This window comes from Balaenoptera physalus (genome assembly GCF_965194825.1).
Source record: "Balaenoptera physalus genome assembly, chromosome: 12".
NCBI lineage: Eukaryota > Metazoa > Chordata > Mammalia > Artiodactyla > Balaenopteridae > Balaenoptera > Balaenoptera physalus.
In genome coordinates this window covers 66,829,858-66,854,496 of record NC_138897.1, presented here as the reverse complement: position 1 = coordinate 66,854,496, position 24,639 = coordinate 66,829,858, and the positions used below count along the sequence as shown (strand labels likewise).

Below are 24,639 nucleotides of genomic sequence, written 5' to 3'. Positions count from 1 at the left end.
CACAAGTAAGCAGGCAGACAAAGCAAAAATTTCTGAACATGTAAGGAATGAAGATGAATAGTTTAATCTATATATTACCAGTCAATTAATACAGTTGGACTCTGTCGGTAGTAAAATAATTTGACCACATTTCATACAGCAGTTAAGAGTCTCCTGAACAGTCAGAGCATGTCCTGCTACGTAAAGCAGTAAAGAAGCCCATGTGGACTTTATTTTGCAGACAACACCCAGACTACATTCTAGCTCAAGACCAACCACTGCATTATGCATCTTGTGAAATGCCTACCTAAAAATGCATTTATTTATTACCAACTGGGAGGGGGGATTTCTAGCCTAAACACTAAAACCAGACATGTGCATGAGACTATTCCACAGCTGGCTGTGGTACAGTCTTATGACAGGAAATCTCACACTCTGAGCATCTTACGCCCACTATTCAGTCGTATCAAATTGGGGTACATTTTTTTCTACAAAGTTCCCAGAAACAGACACTGAGCTAGAGTCAGAACAGCAGGTTTCAGGTCCAGCCCTGCCTCTGCCCTTGTGAGACATGAGGAAAGTTCTCTGCGCTCTCGCGAAGGCCTCAAATCCCTCAACTATAAAACAAAGAGGTTGAACAAAATGAACTCTAAGGAGCATTCCCATGAAACGGGCTTCTACTAAATTTTTGAGAACTTAAATTGTTTAAAAACTGATAGCTATGAAATCTCAAGCCTGATGCTCATCACCGGTAATGCTGATTATAGAAAGAGACTGAAGCCAAGGAATTAGTGATTCTGCACGGATGGGACGGAAATGCAAAGCTTGTTGGCATGCTTTCCCAGGTACCAGAGTGGGAAGGAGCTTTTACAATGACTGCGCCAGGCAGCACCTGCAGCACGTGCGGGGAAGACGTGCCCTTGTTCTTACTCTTGCACTCAAGCAAGAGGTTTTCTAGAAGATAACATACAGCGCAACACCACAGTAGACAGGCTCTGACGAGTTCAAAACATACTTGAAATGAAAATGCAACCAAAATACTTCAGAGCATTTCACTCCATTATAAAAGGTACACACAGCCCTGGGGCCAACATACTTCACTGCACCATGTCAAGTCCCAGAGTCCAATTTCCCTTTCAAATATAAGTGCATCTTTCACAAAACCAACACCTATTTTCAAAAATCAAAATTCGCTTGTATTAGACTGTACTTAGTAGAAAAAGTGAATCTATTTTTTCTGGTTCCAAAATTTTCTATGCCAACACAGATTAACTAAATGAGACATAAGACTAAGTACAGGAAAGTACACCAGACCCTGTCATGCATTTATAGTGCAAACGCATTTCATGTGGTTGACGTAGAGATCTGCAAAGGATAAGGTCATTCTTCACAAAGGAATTCCCAAGATTTACTCAGTAATACCAAATTTCCATAATGGAAATTACTGTGCGTGTCAAACTGGACAGGGAAAAACCTACTTTTAACTATTATTACGAAATGTTATAAAATAAAAGGAATTCTTAGGCTGGTCAAAAAGCGGTGACTAGAATCAAGGAGAATCAGTCTTTCTTGAGAAGACACTAAAAGAACCTATTTAGAATAGGATAAATTAAACACAATAGAGCCACAGGGCAGACATGTAAACTGACTGAAATTACAGCACTTTTATACTCATGCCATTTGCTTGTTTTATATTATCTTGAGGACAAATGGATTATGATCTTCCAAAATTCCAAAAATGGCCTGAAATTTTATCAATTCCTTTCCTTAAAAGAATGAGGACTTTGAACCACAAATACTCAATATCCGCAAGGGTTTCCATGAGATAAATTATGCATTTTATAACCCAGATCACCACACAGCACACTCCCTGGCATCCCGTCTAATGACACGACAAACACAAGCTATCGAGCAAGAATCTGTTAACAGTTTTATTATTTTTGTGTTAAATACCATGGGACAGGGTTGGAAGGATGAAAAACTCAGTCAACAACTGCCTCACAAGGGATAAGAAAAATTCTGCCATGATATTAGCAAAGGTAAAGGAGAAAATTTACACTGTAAGAGGCACCATTTCCCCACAGAATACCTCTTGGCATTTCCTGAATGAGTGGGATTAGCAATCTAAATAAATCATATTTCAAGAGGTAACAGCAACAGATAAAATTTAAAGGGATTATTAAAATAACATTTACAAGACTCTGAACAATTCTTGAACTCTTATTAAAACCACAAAGAAAGAACAATTCTTTACTTATGAATTTCATAAAGGACTGAATGTGCAATGACACCTGCTAGGGATGGTCTGGTGACGTTCACGCTGTCCAGGAGCCCAACACTCTGCTCTTACTGTGTTTCTAACCGTGAGACTGTTACAGGCGAGGCCTATATGACGCTGTACACACAAAGAATGGTCACCGTGGGCCACACTACCAGTGAGATGGTAGGTAAACAAATCTTTTTCTGGTCAAGAGAAAAAAAAAGAAATAGCACTCTGCATGCTTCACTCTACAAGATGAATTTCCCTAGAAAGAATCCAATGAAAATGGCTGCAATTACAACAAGAAGTGAAGGAAGAGGACTGGTGACATTATCTCTGAAGGATGCAGCTGAGGTGGATCCAGGTTTATCCGAATGTGCTACCTTTCTGAGCCTTAAGCCTTCATCCTAGAAAAAAATATATGCACAAAAAGAGGTTTTAAAAACAAATATTCATAAAACTAGTGAGCTACAAACATACAGACAGAAAGCAGGTCAGTATGCATGCGACTGGGGGCGAGAGCAGGGGCGAGCTGCTACCCAGCCTAAGGAAACTTTCTAGGGTGATACAAACAGTCTAAAACCTGATTCCAGTGATGGCTGCACATTCCATAAATTTACTAAAAAAAAAAAAATCACTGAAATGTACACTCGCAACGGGTGTCTTCATGGAATGTAAATTACACCTCAATAATGCTGATTTTAAAAACTAGAGCCAAGAAATATACTTCTAAAAAACTGAAATATCAGGTACGGTTATATTTACATAGAAGGAAAAAATCCCACTAAAATTAATACAATTAAAGAAGAATCCTACGTGTGCACTTTCCCCAAGGTGGCCGACAGCATCTTCACGCTGGGCTTCATCAGCCAAAGACCACCAGAAACAAAGTTAGGTCATTAGTCTGACCCGCCGCAAGCAGGGCCCCACACAGCAGAGCGCAGGGAAGAGACAGGACTCTACAGGACTGGGGAGGGGGAGTGCAGGATGGAATTTAAACGCAGCGTTTCAATGTGCTCAAAGCAAAGCAGGAGGTCTTTGTGTAAAAGGGTCAGCACCAGGGTCTGGACTGTAGAGGAGAGACAGAATCGTTTCTTTGGAAACTACAAATACAACAGGGGTGGGATGCTGTAGGCAGAGCCCCGCACCTGAAGCTCTGCACCTGGACCAGAAAGGGAGGCCGCTTCTCTGCCATCACAGTGACTCCCATCCTCCAGACCAGGTGGCTGCTCCGTGCTGACTGACACAGCCTCACCCAGTGAAGTTTCTGACAGTCTATGACTTTAGGGGACCAGGTTTCTCAGTAACAGGACAGCAGTCACTCTAAGCAGGAGGTTGTTATGACACTTTACCAGCTGCAGAATGACCTTGGGGAAAATACTGACGCCGGTTTACCGAGGCAGCTGGCTTTACCTGGTCCATCATCCCAACCAGATGAATACGGGGCAGGCTTTCACCTCCTCAGCACAAGCTCCTTTTTACTTTCTCACACTGATTCATTTCTCTAGTGTGTTCACTAATAACACCCAGTGGAAGAGTGCACCTGATGTCATGCTGTTTTATTTGCATGACTGGACTTTCTGAGGGTTTGCGGGTTTGGGTCTTGTTCTGATTAGTCCCGTGTGGACAGAACAATGATGCTCAGTCCCGGCAAGAACTTTAAAAGCTACTCCAGGTGATTCTGCCTCACGGGGTCTCGGGAGGGCCTGAACATGTATGTTTAAGAGCTCACGGCAGATTCCGATGCACAGGCTGGATGAAGAAGGCCAGGGCTGCGGAACATAAACGGCAGTGATGAGACCCCTCAAGGAAGTCAACCTGGCAACCAGCGATGATGGGCCTTAGTGAGAACTGTTAAAGGTCCAGAAGTTGACTCTGTAAACCAGTGGTCTTCAAGGTTCTTTTGTTTTCTCTTTTAAACAGCAGAATGCTTTTTCAAATAACATCTACAGAACGTTAGTCCATAAAGAGTCGGGACCGGGAATCAATCTTATCACCTATCTCCCCAGCCCGGCCCGACCCAGGCACCCAGGCACCTCTCCCTCCCAGCCAGGCGACGGGCCGTGGCTCTCAGTACACTGAGGAGCACATCTTCCATTACATACAGGACTGAGGAAGTCATGGCACATAAAGGAAAAGTAACAAAAAACAGCACCCTCAGAACTCCATAGGGCATGGGTGTGGGTGTAACATGAGACCACCTCTCCACTCTCCAGACAGGCTGGGGGCAGGGGCCTCTGCGGCGGGGCTGTGGAATGGGAATAGCCAGAAAAGCCGTCTCAGCACACATCAAGCCAAGACATAGTGCCTTTGATTCAGAGTGTAGTTTCCACAGGCTATGAAATAATCAGATGTAGATTACGTCCCACAATTTAGCTTATTTACTTTAAGTACATTTTAGTATTAATACTATCTACTTTGACATGAAAAGCTTCAAACAAAGCCTCAAAAAGCAACTTAAAGGTCTTCAGGTCTTGAACTATTAGTAAACTCCACACTATCCCACAGCCCATTGCTCACTCACTCAAATGTGAATGAACACTGTGCACGTGTGCTGTGAACGCAGAGGCGGTGAACACAGCCCCTGCCCCCAAGACACCCCAGCCCGCTGGAGGGAGACGGACAAACGGGAGCCGGAAGAGGTAAGCGGCAGCCTGGAACAGAGGAGGCAGCATTCCAAGACTGTTTCTCTTTTCTTTTCAGGGGAAGAGAGTCCCAAAAAAGGTCATACTGACAAGGTGATGAGAACGGAGCACCATGAGACGTGTGTGCACGCCACGTGGGCAGGGAGAGGGCGCTGGGCCGCCTGCGGAGGGAAGCGCTCCTGCTACAGCAGCGGAGGCTCCTCCAGGACCCCCAGCCCAGTGCTGACCGACACGACCCGAAGAGGCGCTTCCAATGGCTGCCCTACATGGAGTTTTAAATTTTCTAACAGCACATTTAAAAAGGTACAAAAAATTGGCAACATTTTAATGATATATTTTATTCAATCCAATATAACCAAAATATTATTTCAACATGTAACAATACGAAAAAAAAAGAGGTTTTTTTGGTTATTTTTGGCACTATGTCACTCACAGCACATCTTAATTCCAACTAAGCACATCTCAAGCGCCCTGGACGACGGGTGCCAGTCTGGGGACAGCACTGCTGCATCAGGTGACAGGACCAGGGCCCAGAATGCAAAGGCTGCACAAGGGAGAGAGGAAGCCAGCAAGGCCACAGCCAGACCCCAACACCCAGGCCAGCTGCTGGCAAGGGAGCACGGGACAGGAGAAGCCACAGCCAAAGTGTAAGAAGAGGCTGGCGGGAAGCCAAGGCCAGGACAGAAGCAAATTGGGAAAAGGAAAAAGAACTGAAAAAGGGTAAATGTAAAAGCTGACAGACAAAATGGCCCAACAACGTTCACCTCCCCGCTGCCTTCACTGCAATCACGTTCCTTTCCCAGGAGCGAGCACTTACTCTCAGGTGTCGGTTCTCTTCCGATAGCTTCATCATCTCTCCCTGGAGCCTCTTGCACTCTTCCATGAGCTTCCTCGTCTCAGTATCATTGAGGGAAACGCTGTGTGGCTTTGGCACGGGCCCGTCCTGCTTCGCAGCGTTCAGGGGAACGGCTTTGCTGGGTTCCATGTCGTTCTGCAGCACAAAGACAGCAGGCAGGGCGTTTTTCAACTGACTAACTCTCCTTACAGGTTTTTAAACAACAACTTAAACTCCACACATCCATCTCCAAGAAATTATTTACATGCAAAGTTTTGACAGTTTTCAATTTCATTATTAAAAAGTTTTTTAAATACCCAGTGTCTGGTCATCTGTGAACAACTGCACAGGACGACAGCAGCAGTCAGCGAGGTCAAAGCACGCGAACCACCCCTCCTCTGCGCCCGCCACCCCGTGCACTTACCTCCACCAGAGCACTGAGCACACAGCACAACACTGTACTTTTGGTGTTCTTTCCTACAACGCTTCAAAGCCTGGGTAGAGCAAGAGTCATTCCTCTTTGCATTTACCCCTAAACCCAGCACTATGGCCAACAGCAGTTACTCAATAAGTATGCTGAGTGACACCAACCAAAATCCAAACATGAAGTTCATTTTCAGTGCTCTGATTCTGCAATTCAAATGAGGTTCTGGAGGGAAGGGGGGATGTTATTGCAAACACGCAATGAAATCAGGAGACTACCTAAAAAAAACATTTGAAAGAAAACCTAACTTCTATTCATGGGAAAAAATAACTGAAGGATATGAGCACCGAAGGGGAGATAATGAACACAAACATGTATCATGGGGAAAAAAAGAGGGGAGGGAGTCCACTTCATGACTTTAAACTCAAACATAAACGATCGCTTCAAATCATTAGTAACACTACCTGCTTTAACTCATGAAACTCAATATGGAACCACAGTGGTACTCAGGCACCTTTAAAATTATGAGCCCCCAAATCTTAACTCCTGCCAGCACTCACCCATTGGAACTAGTGGCAAAGGCATGGAGAGAAAGGCACAGGGCAGGGCCTAAGCGTCCCTGAGCCTCAACTCAACACCCATCCACCGGAATCTCATCTCTGCCTTCACAAGCTCCCTAATAGGACTAGCACAATTCTTGTCTTTAATTAAAATTTTACTTGCTAAAAATTTAACTTTTCAAAAAGAAAGGTATAAACCGCTTTATTCAGATATAAACTTCTAACAAGAACATTTCCAAAATCAACTTTATGGCATTTTCCACAGCACTCATCAGGAAGATTTAATTATAGGTCACACACCTACCACAGCATCCCAGCTCCTGAATTTACTTTCAGTATAAACAGGGACAAAACTAGTATTTCGTATGAAGGGGCTATGATTTGATCGCCATTGTCTAAATCCATGTAAAAGTTAGCAGCACTGTATGTACTGAGGTTCCAGTCATCATTCAGATTTTCCCACTCCTCTTCAGAAGCGTCCCCGCCGTGACGGGTTTTAGGAAGCCTGCTTCACCATCTGGCTCTGTGCTTCCTGTGCGAGCCTCTTGTTCTCCACTCTGTCTTGCCTGTCCCAACCAATCCCACTGTACTGTTACAAACCCTGTTTCAGATGTTTTTGCTCTCCACCAATTTCTTTTCCTATTCTTTTCCTTAACAGTAATTAGAATTCATTTCAAAATGACTTCTCAAGTGTGCACTTTCCAACCTAGAACTAGTCCAGCTTCTGGGAACCAGAATGGCACATGGCCTTCCTCTGTGAAGACGAACAGTCAACAACATGGCAACTCAGCAATCTTTAGGTTTGGGGGAAAATATCACACTCGTACCAGAAAGTTGACTAAGAAATTACGAGGAGATACAAAAGGCCAAAAAGTGAAGACAAAAAAAATTAGAATGAGGAATCATCAAACTCTTCACAATTGGCTTTTTATTTTTAAACAAATTCTTGAAATTCCAGAAAATTGAGAATTACCTCCCATTCTCTCATCAACCTAAAATAACTATTATTTATATATTATCTTCCAATATTCTCTTTCATATGCATATTTTATAAAATCAGCATACATGTAACTTTTTAATCTTTATTCATTTATATGTACATCTTTTAATTATCATTTTAAATGACACGATGTCATTAAATATTCTATTCTGTGCCTTACCAAAATTACTTCAACATTTCACTCTTGTTAGACATTTGATGGGTAGCTTCCCACTCTGGGATTTTAATTAACATGTCAATCAATATCTTCTCATGGTGGCAGAATTAGATTTCTCTTTTTATTGAAAATTTTTCTTAATGTTGATATATTGCTTTTACAAGAAAAAGGAGAAGAAATGTCATAACCCATCTGTGGAGCATAAATGTTAAGACGAGAGTGCAAACGATAACAGTGAAGCCTAAACACTGTCCAAAGTAAGCCAAACAAGTAACAAAACAGTCACACTGAGTAAACCCACTTACCCCATGTGCTCACAACCATTTAGGCCCCTACAAACCAGGCAACATACAGAGCAGAGGCAAAAAAATCTAATTGATTGATTAATTAATTAAGTAGAAGCCTGTATAAGTTAACTGGGTGGTGGTTAAAGGGGGTGGGGTGGGGGGAGAGTCACGGGCGTGGAGACAAGCTGGGGAGCCTGGTGGGAACACTAAGGCTGCTGAGACAGCTACAGGCTTCCCTTCAGGAGCGCCACGGTGAGGTCTGGCTCCAGGAAAACAGCATGTTCCTTGAGAGCTGCTTCAGACTGGTCCCGAAAGAGGAGACTGGCTGTTCTGAGAACCATGGAACAAGCAATCTGGAGGGACCTGACACGCTCTGACTCTGAGGCAGCTGAGGAGTGACACTGCACGCACATTATACCTAACACTGCAACTCAGAACAGACTCGACGGTCAGGCCATGGTATTGAGACAAGAGAAAACACGGTATCTCATACATTTTCTACTCTTTTATATTATTTAGCCTACCTGCAGTGATCTCCCCCCATCTATGAGTTGAATTTACTTCTGCACTTTTTTTTAAACAACCTTTAGAATTTCAGTTCCAATATTCTAAATTATTCCTTTTGGGGGTAATTAGAAAAAGTGAGGACTTTGGAACTGTTCAGAAAAGGAAATATAAATACAAGGCAAATTCGGTTTTTGAATTGAAGCCTTGGGATGGACAAAGGAGACAAAGAATGTAAACACGAGGCTACATTCTCGTGACTCCTGTTAAGAGTAAGGGATCAAGTGTATTACAGGGAGGTAAAAGGCAAGGCCTAGAGCCACAGCAGGAAACTGTCAGGAGGCCTGAGTAAGGCCTTAACTGGGAAGAGGTAGTATTTGAATAATAAAGTTACCGAAGATATATTTTCACTCTGAACAACCCACTTACTCTTTTTCTCTAGGATCATGATTCCCAGAAGTAAATAACGAAAATCACAAAATTTTAAAAGCATCAGACATTTAGATAAAGGATCAGGTTTTGTTTAAGCCTTAGTATACACATTCTCTGCAAAGCCAAATCAAAGTATCAGCAGCCTGTTCAAACTGTGGGGTTCCCGGAGTTCCCAACAAGCAGGAAATGAGAAAGGGAATCATACAGCACCCAGGACACCACCAGGAGGTCACTGTCATCTACTGATGTGCTGGCATTGTACTTGAGTGAATGTTAAGTGTACACACATGCGCGCGCGCGCCCACACACACACACACACACACACACGGAGACATGAATAAATTCAAATATGACCTAAGATCTTTAGGGCTTTTGCCACAAATTCTCCTACCCCGGGGCACTGTAAATAACTAACAATGACAGTTAAAGAAGGGTTACTGTTATTTGTACTGGATAAGAAAACATAAAGCAGTAATCTCATTTATCTTTTTTTTTTATATATAAACACAAGTACTTGCCTGGAGAGTGATATTCACCAGCTCCCACCTTTACTGCTACACCTGCTGGTCTGTTCACATTTTTTTTAGAGGATGCTCCCTAAATCTCAGTGACAGGGAAAATTACACCAATTTCATAATAATGTTCCCACTTACATTTGTCCTGCTCACTACTGAGATGTTATTAAGTGTGGAATTTGTTATTTTAGAACAGAACAGTTTGTATGCCTGGTTTTTAAGTGATTGTGGTTCTACTGTAATTTTAAACATAGTTGACATTTTCAATTCTAATTCCTTCACAACACACTCACAATAAACACCTCATACGTGCTGGGTGACCACATCACCATAACCAGTGACACTGGCAGACTTCCCTATTCTTAACAGTCCTTCAGGCTTCATTATGACAAGTATTTTCCCCTAGAAAATATGTCATTAACAGATGTTAAATGGAGGGCATAAATGAAATGTAATAATTTTTTAAAATTTGGAAAATGTCAAGTAGAGTTGGTGGCCTAAAATAAACCAAAAATTTTTTTTTATTTCAACATAAAGAATTGAAGAGGTTAGAAAACATCATAACTAACAAGTTAATTAAAACCACACTCAATCCTAAAAAAAACACAACCACTAACTAGACATTAGAGTTCAAAATACAGAGTTTATAATAACTAAAAAGAGCTAATAATTCACAGAACTCCAGTTTGTAAAATATAAAGTAGTCAACACTCCAGTATCATCTGCGTCCAGCTATCAACAACCCAGGGAATGTGCTGAGCGGCTCTCTCAGTAGTAGCCCTGAACATAACTCAGTTGAAGACTGTGGGCCATTAACTTACTGAAATGCATCCAGTCAAAGACCTGCTGTCCCTGAGGACTAGGGGGACCACACACCTTAGTGCCTAAGGGCAGTATTAGTTAATGCCTGTTGTCCAGGAATAACTATTAATAGTACCTCCTTTTATTCTAAAATAAAAGGGTTCTTGGTCATTCTATGTATGCTCCAAATCAGAGAGCTATTTTCCAAAAAGAAGCCCATATTCTAATGATGGTTCCAAATAAATTAGGACTGTTTTATCACAAAAATGATCTCTTTAAACCATAAAAATAAAAACATGGACTCAACCACCATACTTCTAAAGCTGGCACCTTTCTTATCCTACAAGATGACTAAAAACTTCAATCATTTTCTGAGTTGTATATTCAGTATCAAGGTCCTAAAAAACCTAAAGAAATCAACAAAATAATAACACAGCCGTTTCCAACTGTCTTTAGAAACAGTAAATGCCCAAGAAATAACAGCATACCTAAAAAGATCCAGATCCTCAAACAGGTAAGGTATACTTACATAATGTACTTAACTGCCTGTCTACTTCTTTTGGGGGCTCGGGGAGGTGGGTGAGGAGCTGCGGGCAGGGGTGAGAGTGGGATGGGGTACCTAACATAAGAAACACTGAATCAACAGCACGTTTTGCTACCTGCTACCTACACCAACTCTGAGAAGAAAGTATCAATAACCATGATAGCTATTGTGCTAACTGCTTTGGATGCTAACCAAATTTTTCTAAGTTGATTACTGAAGATCATAAATTCTGATAAGCAACTCTTTGGAGTAAATGTGTAACTGAACATGGGCTTCTCCACTGCTCTGAACACTAAAGCTGAACACAAAGTACATGTGCCATCTGGAGAGAGCTGTGTATTAAAGTTGTCACCAGCAACTTAGTTAAAAACTAAACTGAAGTTTGCTTAAATTAACGAACTTTTTAAGACATATTGACAAACAAAGTAAAATAAGGGGTCAAACCATGTCACTATAGGAATTTACTAACAGCAATCATGACTATATAAACTAAAAAATATATTTTGTACTCTACTTCTAAAAATACAGGTTACCAACAGTTCTCATATTTCTGTGAATCTTCCACATTTAGAAATGTGTTTTCCTTGAATAAGGGCGTTTCATCTTTAATCAGTTTGTGTAGTCAGGATTCAGCTTCATATGGCATCTTACCAATTTATCTGTAGTAAACTGACAAACTTTATCTAAGTAAAACACTACTCAATGATGCCCTAATTTCCTAACAAAGTTCATAGTAAACTGAAGACAGACATACAGAAAAAGGATATTAAGTAATTTTGTAACTGTATCTATGGATACTAGAAAGAAACCAGTATGTCAGAGATACTATGGTCTTTAAGCAGTTTCATCAACTTCATCTGTAGACAATACTAAACCGGAAATGGCAAGATACCATTAGGGCCTTACCAACAGGGTTTTATTACCACATGAATAAAGTATTAGAAAAGAGGTGTTTTATGTGTGTGTGCATGTGTATGTATAAAAGGTTTCATCTTTAATCATTATAACAAATACACCAAAACTTTATATATTTTATACTATTACAAACACTCCAGATTTGGTTACTCTGAAGTTTCACATTTTCTGTAAAGGATGCGATGCAACAGTAAGCTGATGACTTGACAGGAAGTCACTAATCAACAATTCGGACAGCACCAGGTCTGTACCAGGCTGCGCCCACTTCAGTGATCCCTCAGTAATGGGGATTTCTCGTAGAACCTGCACGTTAGCAGCACCACAAGAATGAGTTTAAGCAGGAACAGCGTTTCCAAAAGTGTATTTTACAGAACACCTGGCATTCCGTGGGAAGTTAATTGCATTATATGAAACAAAAAAGAAATACTAGGTTAATCAGATTTTCTTTATTCAGAGCCTTTAATGTGCAAATATGCAGTGTGCTTATTTATAGCGTTTTTCCAAACTCATCTGACCACAGAGCCCTTCCAAACCAACACATTCTGGCAAACACCGCCTCATAAAAACACAGCTGTATTTCAGCCCTTCTTTTTAACATGCACATTAATCAATTAAGGCCACCTCTAGTATAGATACAAATATTTTTGCACATTTGAATTATATAAATCTGAAATACTGATATACTGAAATATTAAAAGTCTCATTTTATGTGCCAAACTTGAAATGTGAATTCCAAACACTTAAAAATGTCCATCAAGAAGCATAACAGCAAAGCTATGAGTTGCTATATGAGTTGCTATATTCCAACAGCACTGCAGCTGGTGCACAAGAGTACCTGCCCATTCTTCTCAGTTAGTGTTGGATTTTACACAATTTGAATTATCCAAGAGCTTCAAGAACATAACCCAACCATTAAACACAATCACAACACCTCAAGAAATAAAAGGATGAGCATCATCTTATGTGATTTATGTGATGCTGACTAATTTCACCATTAAAATTTTACCATTAAAAGTGCCTTCAACTGACAATCAGGCCTCCACTAGAATCTTGGCCAAAAGAATGGTTTGATAGGAATTCTCACAAAACTAAAAATCACTGTCTTACTCCCAGTGCCCAGCTTGTGGTCTCGAAATACCATCTCCCACTGAAAGGACCCAGGGCTTGAAGAAATGTCTAATCCCAGGTCTGAGCCTGGAAGTACCTTGCCATATTAGACATGAAGGAAATTACCAAAGACTACTAAGGTGAAAGGACCGGCTACTAGCCAATCTGAGCACCAATACGATAACTGCAAGGGCCTGAAACAGTAGTTAAGTTTAAGTCCGTGAGTCCATAACAACACGGCAAAGAGGGAGGGGGAGGCAAGGAAGGAGGACGGAAAGCTGACTGTACATCATCAGAGGGACACTGTGACCAACTCATTTTTTGAAAGCCTATAACTTAAGAGAAAGCTTTAGAACTCCACCATTGAATGAATCAGCAAGTATCAGATGAGCCCCAGTTACTCTCTAACTAATACAATGAAGCAGTAATGACAAAGTCACCATTACGCAACCTTGAATGAATCAATGGACTTAAACTGTATTTACTCACTTCCGACTGTACTGACATTTGGGGCTGGAGAACCTTTGTTGTGGGGACAGTCCTGTGCATTGCAGGAAGTTGAGCAGCATCCCTGGCCTCTACCCACTAGACATCTGTAGACCCCTCCACGCTAGCTGTGACAACCAAAAATGTCTCCAGACATTGACAAATGTCCCCTGGGGGGCAAACCACCCCTGGCTGGGACCACTCATCTACACACTGCACACCAACAGCTGCTAACTTCAAAACAAAAAAAACAGACATTAGGTACCTCCCTGAGAGAACAGATAACCACCTACAAAGCAGTCCTGCCTCTCCCTCACCAGCAACAATGAGCCTCAATTTAATCAAGTCTCTAGATCCAATGACAGGAAATACCAAAGACAGCAGAGAAGTTAAAAGATACCTGAAGGATGCAATCAGCAAAATCTAGTCCATGGGAAAGTCTACAGGACAAACCCGGTTTCTTTAATAAATAATTTACAAGAGAAAAACAGGGGGAATCTATAGATTAAGAGACTTCAGAAACATATCCAATAGCAGTATGTGGACTTTATTTTGATTTCAAATCAAACTAACTGCAAAAAAACAAATGTTTAAATGACACTTGTGAGGCAAATGTGAATGCTGCCTGAATAGTCTGATATTAATGATATATTAAGCTTTCAAAGACTAATGATAGTATTGTCATTGCTCTTTTCTTCCTTTTCTTAAAGTCCTTATCTTTGAACGATATATACTGTAACAGTTACAGATAAAATTATGTCTGAGATGTGCCTTAAAACAGTATGTGAGATGGGAAGTGGTGGGGTTTACATAAAATAAAATTAAGCATAAACTGGTCACTGTTAATAAAGCTGGCCACGGGTTCACTGTACTGTCCACTTTTCTAGGTATTTAAAGTTTTTCAAAATAAACTGCTTCAAAAAATCATTATCTTTAGCAAGTATTCCCTATAATTTAATGGGTCAGTAATAACTATACTGCAAGTCCAAGTAGTTCAATTAGTGCAAATACATTCTGCAGCCAGCGCATCCAGGCTCAGAATCGGATATTCTCTGGCATACTTTGAAATTACTGAACAGACTTTGGGTTACTAACAACCTGCTATGAAAAAGTTCCCGGACCAAACTGCCTCTGCTCGAGCTCCAGGGTGTGTGGGGGGCTCTGGGATCTCCATGCAGTGTTTGTTCAAGCCCTTTAGCAGACGCAAAGCCTCTTTGTTGGATTACTATGGGCTATACCTATGTGTTAGGTACACCTGCTACTCTCCTCTGTGAGGTAGTAAGATGGCTAGGCTCACCAATCACAGTCATATCATTTCCATCAACTTCTGGTTTGGTGTCCAATCAGCAATATCAAATACTTGGGTTCCAGCTCTTTTCAGACTATAATCTCAAATTGTCTGCTATCCAGAGCATAAGAGAAGCCCAGCTGAAAGATAGCTCTATGTTTATTAAATGACTGTAAAAATGGCATAAAACTCATAAAAGTGAGAAAATATCCAAACGTGTTTTGAAAGTAAGTCAACCCTTATTCCAATGAATTCTACTTCTTAGCATACATCTGAAGGACATGAAAATACTATGTTGAAGAGATATTTGCATTCCCATGTTCATAAAGCAGCATTATCTACAACTGCCAAGACAAGGAAACAACCTAAGTGTCCATCAAGAGATGAATGGATAAAGAAGTTGTGGTATATATATATATACAGACTGGAATATACAGATACAATGGAATATTATTTCAGCCATTAAAAAAAGGAAATCCTGCCATTTGTGACAACACGGACGAAACTCTAAGGGCATTATGCTAAGTGAAATAAGTCAGAGAAAGACAAATACTGTATGAGCTCACTTATACATGGAATCTTAAAACAAAACAACAACAACAAAGCCCCAAACCTGTAGAAAGAGATCAGGTTTGTGGTTACCAGAAGTGGGGCACGGGGAGGAGGGACTGGATGAAGGGTGCCAGAAGGTACAAAATTGAAGATAAACAAAAACTGGGGATGTAATGTACCACATGCTGACTCTAGCTAACACCACTGTTCGGTATATTGACAGTTGTTAAGTGAGCAGACCCTAAGAGTTCCCATCAGAGGGGGAAAAACTTTTTTTTTTGGTAGCTATATGAGATGGTGGATGTTAACTAAACTTACTGTAGTAATCATTCCACAATATATGTAACACTAGTGTTTATGCTGACACCTTAAACTTATACAGTGTTGTACGTCAACTATAGCTCAATAAAACTAGAAGTAAAATAAGTCAACCGAGACGAATGTGCTCTTTTCTTGGTTCCAATAATAAGAGCTATGCAAGCTATCAGCATCCTGGCAGCCTAGCAAAAGAGAAAGTAAACTCCAAATGGGAAGCATCAACATGCCATCAAATCTCACTTTCCAATAACAACATATGTATTCACATTTTTTTGTTTTTGGCAAATATTTCAAAATCCCTTTAATAAGGCATTAAAAACACAATAAATGATTTGGTCAACACCTAATTACCATTCAGGCACTTCTTCATTTCAGCTTACCCTAAAAGAGTAACACAACAATTGACCCCACGTATTTAATCTGCAAGTTTACTTTTCAATAGGGCAAATGGCCTCCAGATCAAAGAAAAAAGTCATGTAAAATTATAACCTGATTGTGCCAAACAATTCTATTTATCCATATTATTTTATATGTTAAATCACACACACAAAAACCTACTTACCCTTCAAGTTCCTCCTACAAACCACAGAAAAAAATTCAAATTTGCATTTCAGAAAAGGAATAAAGTGACCACAACCTATTCTATAAGACTACTTTTTAAACTCCATGCACATACACTTCAGTCCCTCAAATTTTATTTGCCTCACGCTAATCAAAAAGCAACATAAAAATTATTTACTAAGGAATAAAATCAGATGTATTTTGACCAAAATCAACAGTGAACAAAATACCTGGGAATAGCCAAATTTGGAATAAACTGTTTGTCCATGTAAATTAAATCTTATCCCCAGACTGCAGGTATATAGTTGCCAAAAAGTGGTTTATGTCTGTAATTTAATTGTATTTATGTATACACGTCTCATTCTAATAAAGAACTTGAAGTGGTTTAAGTAGCAAAGTTTTGGTAGAATTAGGTGGTTCTTCTCCATCATCCAGCTTGTATCTAAAAGTATTTTTCTTCTTGAACAAAATGTTATGAAATGAAAAGAGCATATACACATTGTTTTTAAAAAACGTAAACACTGAGTCTGATAAAGTGGAACAGCCATATCACACAATCACAAAGGCCAAAACCAGAAGCAGAATTCAATCTCAAAGTAACTGAGAGCTTAATAGCTTCCAATTTTCTTATATTTTCCTACTTACCAATTTATCATTTTCATTGGGCATTTCAAATACACATCTCAATTTAGAATCCATCAATTCATCGGGTTTTGCCTCTTTCCACTAAAAGCAAACAAAACCAAACAATGAGACAGAGGAGATATGATGGGGACAAATAGGTTTCACCTCAAGGGACAACTGAAGGGTTAGTGTAGCTGCCGTGTGTGTTTGTGTGTGTGCGTGTGTGTGTGCGCGCACGCACGCAGGGGGTTCCCCAGGTCAGCCAGGACTACAGCTGCCTGTACACACTGCGTTATTCTCACCCACCACAGGTACCAGCAATGCCACAGAACTTCCTATAGAACCCTATGAAGAGCTACTATCACAATCCGTTAAAATCACACTAACATCCCTAGAGATTACAGGACTTTACTCTTAATAGTAGCACTTCAAAATTGTCTCTAAGGACACTATTTCAAAATTCCTTCGTTTTTGAAATGAGTCAGGATTATCTGTAGTGAACAGATTTACAGATTTTGTTAATTTTAAAAATCAGGTTTCTCAATGGAGAACTAAACAAAACCCACAGTTTAAACAACATTCCCCCGGACAACTTCTGTTCAACTTCTCTACTCACCACAGCTTCCATATCTGAAATGTTTGGTGGAGCAAAGATGGTCTGTACCATAAACTTGTGTTTACTCTTCTCATTGGGGTCATAGTCAAAAGGCTGCAGCATTACTAAAGAAGAAGAAAGGACACATGACAGTGACTTCTGCATTTGTTTGCTTCTTTGCATTCCTAGTACTCACTCACTAATTTGCAAATTTAAAGAAAACCAGGAAGGGTGCAAGAAACCACACACTGGATTATTTACAGTAAGGATCCAGAATCAACTTTATGGTTTCCAATTATTTTTAAATTGTCTACCTTTCTGATTTGCTAAGTCTTTAACAACCCACAAAATAAACAAATGTCTATTTAAAAAAAATAAATATCAATCTATGATTGCCCTCTCTAAACTTAAGTTTGGAAAATTTTCAAAACTTTGCCAACATTAACTATTAAAATGCCTATAAACTCAAAATCTAGTAAATTGTCTATTAAAACCACTTATAATATAAACAGGCTTCGCATTAGTTATTTAGTGATAACAGCTCTTAAAATTAGACAACTGTAATATTTATAGGAGAAATTCTAAGTAACTTAAAAACTCACTACCATATATTAATGTTCTGATATAACTAACTTTTCTAAAATAGATTTTAAATACACACCTATTCAAGAAGAGTTTATCAATTTGTTTAAATGAGTCTAGGACAACAAAGTGTACAAGGAAGCCATACAGCCTCATAATTTCTAAACTTTTTCCAGCTTCCTAATAATTATATTCAAATTTTTTTCTGAAGTATTTATGATTTTCAGTGGCCTACAAGAGGGTTTTTAGACGTTCCATGTGGTTTTAAATTATGTAATATATATCTACTAAGAGACTATAAAGAATGAATCAGCAATTGTACACAATATGTATACAATATTGTGGAGATTACTTCCCTGCTAATATTTAGATTATTTCTAAGATAGACAGATGTCAACATTTTCAAAAAGATGAAATGAAGCAAATGTAAGAAATATCAATTATATAAGAACATCTTCTTTATAAGGTATGTCTGAGAAGTCCATTAACTCCCATCATGGTTAAAAAAAAATTTTTAAGGGCCAAATATACAGCTGTAGAAAATGCACAGGATAAACGCCCAGAACCCAGATAAAGCACAATATATCTCCAGGAACACCCTTCACTGAACAACCACCCTACACTATTCACTAGAAACTGGATAAAAAGAAAACTTCAAACATGGTTGTGACTTTATGACAGTCATACTTCTAAGGCTACAGACCATGTAACAAGAGGAAGACAATCTTAGCACGTATTAACGGAGTAAATCCATAAAGCTGCATGCTAAAGGGAGAGAGGGAGAAAAGGAGTGAGTATGTAGACAGAGCCAATCAGGGAAGGCTGCTGGAGGAAGCGTGGCCGGAGTGCCTGCTCACCCGGAAAGGCATTGCACTGAAAACTGGAGTGCCGAGTTCTCAGTGGAGGAGAGGGATCAAGGGCGTGCATGGAAACAGTAACTGGTGTGTAAGGAGTTTTTAGTAAGTCAGGTGCTCAATACAAGGGGCTTATGTGGGAGAAAGGGCTTTGAGAAGTATACAGGTTCTTAAGAAATGTTAATACAGTAAAACTTCAAAAAGCTAGAATCCTAAAGAAAAAGGCCTTCTGAATGGTTCCATGGATTCCTAGGGATATAGCTGCTTGCACCAAAATCTGTTTTTAACCATGTGGATAGAAATAATTTTATCTTCTTCCAATTGAGCTAAAAAGGCTTGTGGACTTAGAGAGCAACTTCCAGAACACTCGTACTCACTGCCCACTCTTCTTATTGCCCACCCATCTTCCCCATGAACTGACAGTTCGGTCAGACAAACATGAAAGCAGGCCTGCCAGGCCACCACACCACAAGACTCACTAAAAGCATCTTCTCTAGGGCCTCCTAGCTCTGAGTTTGGGTATACAGTTACTGAGGGAGGATTAAGTGCCCCAAGAACTCTGAGGTCTGTCCTTGACTGCCTCTGCAGTCAGGTTCCACTGATGAACGTCTCAGTGAGCCTGCCCCAGGCGCTCACTCTTTGTATAATTTGCTGTTTTTAATCTGCGGTGGGCTTGAAAACTAGAAAACTGATACAGAATTATTTTAATAGCTTAGGAATACCTATCAGGATTATGCAGGCATGTTTTGTTTTGTTTAACATACACATGCCTAGGTTGTGTCCCCAGAGATTCTAATCTGGAAAGGTCCGCGTGTGTTCCTGCTCTCTGTGCAATTATGGCAGACCTTCACTGAGGTGAGAACTACTGCTAGAAAATAAGGGTAAATGGTATCTGTGAGGGGCCTGAGAAGTTCTCCCATAAGTAAACTACATCCTCCTACTTGCTTCCTATCGCTCCGCTATGTTAGATGCTATCATGAAAGGATACCATCAGGGAAGTCTGAGGGCATTAACTCTGGCACCAGCAGACTCCACGGCAGGAGTAAGCAATCCATACATGGAAGGAACCAAGCACACTCCCTGGACTACAAGTAAACACAAAAGGGGGTGACAAAACTGAAGTTTTCAAGTGCGGGGCACTGTTGGCATTAACAATAAAAGGCAGAAAGACGCATCTAAGTTTACAGCTATTGGCAAAAAAGAGGCACTGTACATTTTTAAGCAAAAGATTTAGGATAACACCTCCATAGCCTCATGCAATACGTAACAACAGCTAGAGATGTGAATGAATGAGAATGAGCAATCACAAAAATTATACAAAATTTCAAAGACAAAATAATAAGGGCAGAGAATGTGATAGTAAGCTGTAGAAATAAAGAATAGATATAACATTTTTTTGAACGACAGTAACTGCTTACAAACTGACCACATACACCCTCACCCCAAGATAAGACATTTCCTGCAGCAGTTTGCATATAGTAAAAGAACAGCATAAATTCAAGACATGGTTTGCTACCTGAAACAGTCACAGTCAACCCTGGGTCAATAATTCCACTGTTAGGCCTCACACAGTACCGACGAGGTGCTGTAGTCTTCACTTTGAAACACACCTTTCTATCCGATGGATTTCGCAACTTAAGATTTGTAGTGACTACATCTGTGAAGGGGCCTGTAAGGTTTAAAAACCAAAAACAGGGAAAAAAAATTTTAATTGGATTCACACACACACACACACACACAAGCAGAATTCAAAACTGGATGTACATAACCTCAATTTTATATAGAGTATGTACTGAAAGTCTGTGTACCTAAATATACCTCCAGTTTTATATAAAACAAAGCAGTTTTATTTTCTTCTTCATTCCTTACCAGACTTTATAAAATCACTACATGAACATGTATTGTTCCTATCAAATAAAATGTATTTTGAAAGTTCCAATTTATGAAATAAGCCCAAAATTGTATTCCTAGAGTATGCTCTTACCACATGACTGAAAAGATCGAGATTATCCAGTGGTCTGCAAACCAATGCCGATCTTCAGATTCACCTGACAGAGCCGACCACAAAACCTCTCCATCAGAAGCCAACAAACCCAATGACAGGGTGCTCTTGCTTCACCTCAACTAAGTTTGATCCCTTCACTCGTTCATTCTTTCACTCACATATTTGTCAAGTGTTTATTAAGAGCACTGTGTCAAATGCTCTACATACAAAGTTTTTTTTAAGCTTTGACTCTACACCCAAACATAAAACTGCAAAACAAAGAACCCAAAAGGTGATGCAGTCCTGCCTGAATTAAATAAGTCCTAAACCATTTTTTGTTTAAAAAAGGGGGGAGTGGGGTGTGGAGAAACAGTACCGCCACTTTTGTTCTTGGCCGAAGAAAAGCCTAAAGATATTTTATACAGATTTAGACAATAAACTGAATACCTGTTAATTTGGAGACTGAAGATAAATATGTCTGAATGGAAGCAACAACAACACACTTCCAACTAACCCAAAAGCAATTTTCAGTGGTTTCTGAAACAATTAATTTTAAGTTATACTTTAAAAAAAAAAAAAAAAAAGCTAGAAGGCTGAAATCAAAGACAATTATAAAGTCTATCTTTCCTTTATTAAATAAACCAGAACAAGCATGTCTTTTAAAACTTTAAAATATTTCTAGTATAGAGTCCAGACTGAGAAGATTCCCCAACTCTGCCAGATGGTTTCCCATTTTGCTGAATATTGGAAAATTATCTTAGACAAAGGCTTGAAGGGGAACAACAGACAATGAAGAGGCACTGGGAAGAGAGCAGGGGCTGAAAGTAGACCTGCCTGATGGCAAGGAGAGGAAAAGAAGAGACTTGAAATGAAAGGCACTTATTTCAGGTCCTAGGAAATGAATTAATTTTATCCTATGCTTAAACTTTGTGAGTTGTAAGATATTTTCTAACAAAGATTTGGAACTGGGATGAAAGGGAAGAGACAGAAATAAGAGAACATTAGAAGAAAACATATAAAGGCAGAGAACCAGTTATGGAAAAAATTCTAATGTGAAATAGACATTTAAATCAACAAGTACACATTTTTTAAAAATATATATACAATATATATAAGAACTACAATCTTTTGGACGGCTTGCTTGAATTACATGGTCAAGTTAATCACTGCATTTATATATTATTTTACATCCTTTGCTGCTTCTTCAATCCCAATTGCTTGCATTTTTTGGCTAGCAGCTAACTACCCCACCATACACTGACCCGGGGGAGTGAAGGGGAAAGCTCCAATCTGTCCATTTTGCTGCGTGAATCCACAAAATCGTTGGCTAGAGACACATTTTAAACTGTTAAAACTACAAGTCTTAAAGACATAGATTCCATTTCTTAACATTCTGAAAATCCATAAATTACTACAGGTAACTGAGAATGTGTACATTTTTATGTGACTATTTCAACTAGGAATTTAACATTAGCACTAAGTATAAATTTATTTTTAAAAGTTCCTTAGTAAAATAACAAAAGAAACATTTTACAAAATTTTAATTTTGAACAATCCTATATTTTTATAACATAATTATGTAAGTTTTAATTCGTAATTTTAAATTCAATTTTTTAAACTTCCCCAATTTTAGAGGAAAGTACCAACTATCCAAAACAAGGTAAAATAACTGATTTTTTAAACTGACTTAGAAAATGACCGTGTCAATTTTCATCAACATATGAATTCTGAAACAGTACTTACATTTTATATTGCCCAAAAGGGATTATAAATCTTAAATAATAGATCGGTAGTCTTTCTAGACATAAAAATGCAAACTACCTAAAGATGAAGATAATATGTCAAAAGAAAAAAATTCCACCAAAAGCCAAATTCTTTACTGAATATGTTAACCTTATCAGTAAACTGTAAAATTACCTACAATAAAGCCACCTAACAAATGAATTTGAGATTTTCTACTCCACTGTGTCCCTCTAACCAAGCCTCTCAGTAAGGGTTGCCCCCAGCAGCCAGTTCAGAGTCTGAGCCCATTTTCCTGGTTAAAATGCAAAATCAGCAAGTACTAATGACCACTAGCATAATAACCAGATTTAACAGCTGGAAGAGGTCTTAGGCAGAAACATCTGTTCCACCTTTGTGGGTCACAGAAACTCTTTACGAATCTCATGAAAACTATATACTAACCCAGAAAAACATACAAAGGCAAATATTCACAACAATTTTACCTTGGGTTTTTCTGGAGGGTGAGGGTGAGATGGGGCGATCTGGGGTGGGGGTGTATCGTGGATTCCTGGAGCCTGCAGGTTTAACAGATCTGATAGAATCTATCCTTACAGGCCCTCAAAAATAGAGGAAAAGTTATGTAATTTATCTGCTACAACACAAGCCTAAATCCAGGGTAATACTGCCACTGTCAGGTACTTCTGTCTGACATTAGGACTGGGTGGTGCTACTGTTGGGGGGGAAGAGGAACAGGATGTTAGACATTTCGCAACACCCGCGTAGATCCACGCAATCAAGTACAGTATTAGGCCCCCATCCCACCAGATCTTCACATACCCCTCCAGAAATCCACATTGGTTTAAGAAAAAAACCCTCTTTCCCAGAAATACATCTATTGTGTAAAACAAGAAACCTTTTTCTCTTTCCCTAAAACTCTGCAAGGTGAGTTTACCATTACAGAAAATTATTCTACCAACAGCAATGTCACTCAGGACACTTAAATCCCTACAAACGTCTGGCCCAGTCAGCACACATGTATGGGTGACACATTCACATGATTCTACCCACATGCATAAATATTCTCTTGCCCTGATTTCAAAACGTTAGAGAAAACCCTCTATCAGATAACTCCTCCCTTAACTTCCCTTAAATCCAAACTCATTTATTTAAGTAAGTTACAGGCATCTGGCTAATTCATTAGTCTTCTACTACAGTCATGCCCAAACATTTACACATTGAAATGCATATTTCATCACAAATTCACTTTCTTCTCCTTTATGTTATAGTTAAGGCATTATATTAAAAAATTTTAACTGTGTATGTCGGTAGGTAATTTTATATATGAATTTCACTTCAGGATGGAAAAATGCGCATTACAAAATATAAAATATCAAAATGGGATATCGTGTCAAATAAGGTTAAAAACCACTGCATTATATCAATAATCTCCTGCTTTACTAATATCCCCTGCAATGCTTACGTGTTTAAACCATTAAGAAAAACAAGTAAATGGTTACCATAAAAAACAGGAGTTAACTTTGCAGGGAGAGGGTATGAGGAGAGCTTTGCAACACACAAGTTCTATTTCTGAACCTGAGCAGTGACTGCAGAGCTACTGACTTCTTGATAATTCTTTAAACTGTACATATTTTTCTTTTATGAAAAACAGTAAAGTTTTTTTTTGTTGTTCTTGTTTTTAAGAAAAGCTGACCCTTGGTGTAAGCTTAAAAAAATTAAACTGAAAAAAAAGTGAAAAGCAGGGCTTCCCTGGTGGTGCAGTGGTTGAGAATCTGCCTGCCAATTCAGGGGACACGGGTTTGAGCCCTGGTCTGGGAAGATCCCACATGCCACGGAGCAACTGGGCCCGTGAGCCACAATTACTAAGCCTGCGCGTCTGGAGCCTGTGCTCCGCAACAAGACAGGCCGCGATAGTGAGAGGTCTGCGCACCGCGATGAAGAGTGGCCCCCGCTCGCCGCAACTAGAGGAAGCCCTCGCACAGAAACGAAGACCCAACACAGCCAAAAATAAATAAATTAATTAATTAATTTAAAAAAAAAAAAGTGAAAAGCAGTGTTTTGATGAAAAAGTGAAACATTCGAAGCAACTT

General features: G+C 39.4%; 1 protein-coding gene across 4 annotated transcripts in view; it reads right to left on the bottom strand.

The window, feature by feature from the left end:
* Window positions 1-1,886: 1,886 nt before the first annotated feature.
* Window positions 1,887-24,639, bottom strand: part of VAPA (VAMP associated protein A) — a 37,118-nt gene continuing 14,365 nt past the window's right edge. For 2 of the 4 annotated variants that reach the window (XM_082418530.1, XM_082418531.1), the window contains exons 2-6: window positions 20,342-20,494; window positions 17,411-17,514; window positions 16,816-16,896; window positions 5,702-5,875; window positions 1,887-2,646 (exon numbers count right to left, since the gene is read on the bottom strand). In XM_082418530.1, the coding sequence (XP_082274656.1) occupies window positions 2,488-2,646; window positions 5,702-5,875; window positions 16,816-16,896; window positions 17,411-17,514; window positions 20,342-20,494 (671 nt within the window). In that variant the 3' untranslated portion in view covers window positions 1,887-2,487. Of the gene's footprint in view, window positions 2,647-5,701; window positions 5,876-16,815; window positions 16,897-17,410; window positions 17,515-20,341; window positions 20,495-23,034; window positions 23,134-24,639 lie in introns of all 4 variants that reach the window. The other 2 variants (XM_082418528.1, XM_082418529.1) reach the window with 2 other exon arrangements.